Source organism: Coptis chinensis, chromosome 4 (assembly GCF_015680905.1).
Source record: "Coptis chinensis isolate HL-2020 chromosome 4, ASM1568090v1, whole genome shotgun sequence".
Taxonomy (NCBI): Eukaryota; Viridiplantae; Streptophyta; class Magnoliopsida; order Ranunculales; family Ranunculaceae; genus Coptis; species Coptis chinensis.
Window position 1 is genome coordinate 17,394,264 of NC_141459.1, and position 2,467 is coordinate 17,396,730.

Here is a 2,467-nt window from a genome sequence, read left to right on the forward strand (position 1 = left end):
AACAGAAAGAGATCGTCTACAAAAAGAAGATGAGTAGGCCCAGGAGTATCTCCGATGGTCACCATTTGCTTCATGAGGCCCACCTGAAAATAGTGGTTTATTCTCCTACTGAGAACATCTTCCGCCAAGTTGAAAAGGAACGGGGACGGGGGTCCCCCCTGCCTCAACCCTCTTCCAGCCACAAAGAACCCACATGGTCCTCCATTTATCATAACCGATAGCTTTGCACTGCTGAGAATTGTCTCAATCCAATCACACCACTTTTTGGAGAAGCCAAATCTCTTCATAACCTCGGCAAGGAACTCCTAGCTAAGAGTGTCGAACGCCTGCGCTATGTCCAGCTTCAGCCCAATGTTACCCCCCCTTCGATGGTGCTCAAGCTCATTCATCATTTCTGACGCTAAACAGATGCCCGTGGAGCTATTCTTGCCTTTGATAAAGCCGAGCTGTTCACAACTGATCAACTTGGTTGCCATTAGATTAACCCTTATAGACAAGATTTTTGTAATAATCTTAAAAAGGAAATTACTCAAACATAATGGTCTATAATGATTTACAGCTTTGGCATTAGTTACCTTTGGTAGGAGCACCAAAAAATTTGAGTTCATACCCTGCGGCAGCTTGTTGTCTTTGAAGAAAGAGATAATGGCTTTGCTGACATCCAGTCCCACTATATCCCAAAAAGTTTGGTAAAATGCACCTTGAAATCCATCCGGACCTGGTGAGCTATTAGCGTCCATGTTAAACACAGCATGCTTGATCTCTGTGAAGGTAGGGATTTCTGAGAGATTTGCATTATCCTCGTCAGTCACAAGCTTCGATATGAGTTCCATCAGTCCAACATTGGGTATGACTGTTTGCGGCTTGTACTTGGCTTCAAACACTGAGTCGATGTGCTGCTTGATGTCTTGTTGCTGCTTAAGGATGGTTCCATCGCCTTTCTGAATTTCCAGGATCAAGGCTTTATTCATTCGCAGCTTGTGAAGAGCATGGAAGTAAGCTGTGTTCCTGTCCCCTTCAAAGGCCTCACTAACTCTAGCTTTTTGTCGCCATTGTGCTGCTTCTGTGTCCAAAATGCCATTTAGTTCCTCTTCTTTATTCCGTTCCCTTTCTTGTAGCTGGACATTAAAAGAGTCCTCCTCTTGCTCCTTCATTATCCTTTCCAGATCCTCTGTCACTCTCTTTTTCTTTTTGCTCAAATCCCCGAAAGTTTCCCAGCTCCATGTTTTTAGAGCTTCCTTCAACCTTTTGAGTTTTTTCATGACTTTTCTTATAGGCACATCCTCGAGGCGTTCTTCCCAGCTCTGTTTGACGACCTCTTTGAGACTCTCATGCTTTATCCAGTGCTTCTTGAACCTGAAAGGAATATTGTGAGGCTTAGGAATAGCGGTGAACCATCCTACAATAGGGGAGTGATCCGAAATCCTCCGTTGTAGGATCTTGCTTCGCCATTCTGTGGTTGCATCTATCCATTTCTGATTAACCAAAATGCAATCAATTTTCTGTACCATTCTTTTATCTCCGTGTCTTTTGTTTGACCATGAAAACTTGAAGCCGAGACTTCTAGTATCTATAAGCGCATTCCCATTTATAAACTCAACAAACTCATTTACTGCTGTTTGACAAGGAAACCTTCCCCCTTTTCTTTCTTCATTCGAAGTAACCACATTAAAGTCCCCTGCCACTGCCCAAGCTTCCGCATTCAAACCCAAAACAAACTCATCCCATAGTGCTTTCGTCTTTGCACATAAGCTGATCCGGCATGAACCAAATATATATAAGGAGGTCACCAGTTTTAATAGAAATATGCTGATGCGACATATCAACCAGATTTATTACAATTCCCTTCCTCCAAAAAACCATATATTCCCTATCCTATTGGGAATATTATTATGTACAAAGTCCTCATTGAACCCCAACCTGCAAAGAAACTCAGGCGTCCTAGAAGGCGGAGACATGAGAGGTTCTGCCAGACATATAATGTCTGGTTTATGACTGGCTATGACATCCTTTAGGTAAGTGATTGATTTTTCCTGTTTCACTCCCCTGATGTTCCAATAGCTTATATTCATTGTTGAGGGATGGAGGCTAGTCTGGCCCTTGTAGATGGATCCACTTGGACTTTGTTTCCTTCTTCTTTTGTGTCCTCCATGTTCCTTCTTTCTCAGCTCTCTCGGCTTCTTCTGCCTCCTTAGCCATGTCACGCCCAACAGACGCCAATAGCGAAGTCCTTTCGAGAGTATTTGTGGGTGATTTGAGTGACGCCGATGGGGTCGGGTCATCATACCAATTGTAGCGAGTGGGCATCGTCATATGAGCTTATCCCACATCCAGTGTGCTCACCTTCTTGAAGATTGCCCCCGACTTGGTTATAACACCCCGTGTTTTTATACGTATTTTTATATTTATTAATTAATTAAATTATTTATTTTCAAAATTCTCCGGATTGGGACTCGGGATTGGGGCT

The 2,467-nt window shown here is 43.1% G+C and overlaps 1 protein-coding gene across 1 annotated transcript; it reads right to left on the reverse strand.

The window, feature by feature from the left end:
- Nucleotides 1-305: 305 nt before the first annotated feature.
- On the reverse strand, nucleotides 306-2,072 carry LOC147502259 (uncharacterized). Its single transcript, XM_086604488.1, has 2 exons — nucleotides 1,840-2,072; nucleotides 306-1,752 (listed from the first exon to the last, which is right to left on the reverse strand). Exons 1-2 carry the CDS (start codon nucleotides 2,070-2,072, stop codon nucleotides 306-308), a joined length of 1,680 nt encoding a protein of 559 aa, XP_086460614.1.
- Nucleotides 2,073-2,467: the final 395 nt, after the last annotated feature.